Here is a 3,203-nt window from a genome sequence, read left to right as displayed (position 1 = left end):
TCACATCGAATAATAATTGTTGTAACCGGGAAAAACTTAACAAACCTTTTCGTCACTGAAGGACTGAAACTTGTGATAGTCATATTTTTTTTTATAACTAGTACCTATACCATATAATATCATTCATCGCACTTTTTTGGAAGCGAGTGACGTAGTAACATTATGATTTGTAAATATTGAAGTGTCTGCGAACAGCTGGTATTATTTTTTACTACGTTGTTTATGATGAATTCATTTATTTATTTATTTCAATAGTTTTGTACACATAAAAACACAAAGAAGAATAAATAATAATTATTATACGTATATAATTATACAAAAAACTGTGTGAATAAGGATTTTTTACTAACTTTTGATTCTTTGTAAAACACGTTTGTTTCTTTTCAACTCCTAAGCAATTGAAGAAAAGGTTGTTGCCAGCTTCTACTTCTTTATATAGTTTGTGATGTAAAATTCATTCATTTATATTTTTTTATCTACGAATTCAATGCTTGACGTCTTCACCCACTTTTTATAACATGACGTATTTGCAATATGATAATGGGTAATCACGAGATCTAGTCAATGGTTTTATCAATTCAGAAAGTGAAAAAAGTCCTAGGTTGTAAGAATTATTCCTTATGGCTGTAAAGCATGATACGACATCAGTAACAAATAATCAGGAAGCAGGTGTTCTGAGATTTATGATTTTAGCGTGCAATGGCTTCCTGGTGAAGAGTGTTCTCACAACATGATGTCAGATATGAGCGCCCGGGGGTGATGCGCCACGTGACAGATACCATGCATCGCTCACAACACGCCCCTACACATGGGTGCTACGGATTATGAGAGTTTGGATGTGGTATACATGACGTACAAAGGTGAGCAAAAAAACAATACATTTCAAGGGAATGAGGGCGTAGTTAATAATTTTTTGGTTGAAAAATCCTAATTTTGATTTATCATAAACCAACAAATACTATATCAAAGGTGACAAAGACAAATGAAAAACCGTGATTTTGGAAAAGACGTTAGTTTTCATACAATTTTAAATTATTATGTTCAACAACATTATGTACCAGTATCGACTTATACCTAAATACTGGGTTGCCCAATTCACAAATTCCTTAACCGCAGCAAACAAAATAATTGAAACGTTTTTGCTAGAAAAACCCAGACGTCTTCATTGCATCCATATGCTAATGTTATTTACTGACACCTTTGCAGTTAACCTTGATAAGTCGTCAATTTCATTCAGATTTTCCTTATTACGATTAAAAGAATCTTTGCCGGCTATCATATCGTCATTTTTGTCATATCCACGCTCATGTTCCCACATCGTAGGATCTAATGCGATAAAAGCGAGTTGTAATGACTCGAGGCAGGGGTACGCCACTCATTTGCCAAATTGTCCAAACTCATAGAATTTTTTATTGCCACTTCTATCAAGCAAGCATGGAGTAATGACCAACATAACGTCCCTGCATCTCTAATGGGGATTTTTATTGCAACTTTCAGATGGTGACCATAATACTCTCGAGTTTATAGTGGTTTGAGTGCAAAGAAATTGATTACCAACATCTATTTTGTAACGGATATATGTACATCATAATTTTACCGTATCTACCTACTGCAGAATTGCAAGGAAATATTTTCAGCTTGATAAAAATTAAGAGCAATGTTTAGTATCGACGATAATATCAGTTGCGTTTTTTATCAGGAAATCACTGATTTGTAACGAAGTTATTGCATAGATGTAGATAAACTGTTTTTTAAACTAAATTCAAAATAATTTTAGGCGTTAATTTTAAGCAATTTCTATGTACCACGATTTTATGTTCAGTTTAAACAAATTTAAATAAAAGCCGAGCTATTTTAAAAACACATAATTCATACAAACAACATCAAATTCACACAATATAAATCATTCGCTATTACAAATTAAACTTATCTTCATACTTATTTTAATTAATGCGAGTGAGAGTGGGAGTGCTTCGACAGGCTGCAGATGAAACATCCGAAGATGAAGTTCCCTGGAGCCTCCTGATCTTCAGTTATGAAGTACTCCTTCCACAGTTGCTGGAACTCCTCGAAAGACACTGTCTTGTTACCCTTGGCCATTTTGTGGAAGGAATCAATAGACTCTTCCTTATCCAAACCAAAGGATTCGTACACGGAGGAAAACTCTTCAACGTCGATTTCACCATCGTTACTCGCGTCTTCTAGTTCGAAGATAAACTTGCAGTACAGGTTCTGCCAATCAGCAGCGCCGGACGGATTTTTGGCGAACTGGTCCCACATTTGAATCCACTCATCTTTCGATATTTCACCGTCATTGTTTGCATCAGCGCGGCTCTGCAGACCATCCCAAATCTTCAGAAGGGTTTCTTCTGTCTGCTTGTATTTAGCATCACCAGGCTTGTATCCTCGCAGCTCTGTGATCTTCTTGATCGCCAGCTCGAAGTCCTTCTTGTCCACTCCACCACTCCTGTTGGTATCGAAGAACGCGTTGAACACATGAAGCAACTTCTTCTTTCTAAAGTTGGACACCATTTTGATAGAATCTGCACCGGACTAATGCTCTCCTAAGACCGAAGGCTTTATATATTTTCGCCTTAGATTAGGTGAACTGATATGCATACATTAATCGGTAAGTAAATCTGTATATAACATGTTATAAAGGCTATCTTAGCGCTATCGTACAGGAATTAGAAACGGCCGGAGGCTATCTCGCTGTTATCGTTTGAATCTCGTTATTAGCTAACGATTAGTTCGTTAGTCGCGACACGTTCGTTAATCTTTATAGCGACTGCACACGTCAATGTGTTATCAACTCAATTCTAAATAATAACGAACAACATTTTCGTTACTATGTAGGAACTTCATTACCTAGTAGGTGCCTGATTCGTTAGATTGGCATAAATGCACGATTAACATTTTAAAAGCCGATAAATCTTCATAAACAGATGTACGTTGGCACTTAATTGAGGATGAACTTGAGCGAAATTGGCCAATAAAAATACTTTTCAAAATAGTTTTCCACAAAAGGATGTAGAATTTCCCCATAGCCTATGGTGTTGGAGGTACACCGCGAATGTCGGCGATCCGCGGCGCGCAATACATCAGCTCACAGTCCGACACAAAAACAAAGAAACACATATCTTTTGTTTGTAAAGCCCTTAGGGCGAGCAAGAAATTGTTTTGCCGAGAAAACTGACTATGTG

At 36.4% G+C, this 3,203-nt stretch overlaps 1 protein-coding gene across 1 annotated transcript; it reads right to left on the bottom strand.

The window, feature by feature from the left end:
* Nucleotides 1-1,850: 1,850 nt before the first annotated feature.
* LOC124639016 (sarcoplasmic calcium-binding proteins I, III, and IV-like) lies at nt 1,851-2,582 on the bottom strand. Its single transcript, XM_047176224.1, has one exon. It carries the CDS (start codon nt 2,530-2,532, stop codon nt 1,948-1,950), a length of 585 nt encoding a protein of 194 aa, XP_047032180.1. The 5' UTR covers nt 2,533-2,582; the 3' UTR covers nt 1,851-1,947.
* Nucleotides 2,583-3,203: the final 621 nt, after the last annotated feature.

Source organism: Helicoverpa zea, chromosome 18 (assembly GCF_022581195.2).
Source record: "Helicoverpa zea isolate HzStark_Cry1AcR chromosome 18, ilHelZeax1.1, whole genome shotgun sequence".
NCBI lineage: Eukaryota > Metazoa > Arthropoda > Insecta > Lepidoptera > Noctuidae > Helicoverpa > Helicoverpa zea.
Note: the sequence above shows the minus strand (reverse complement) of the source record. Positions and strands in the feature narration are given on the sequence as shown.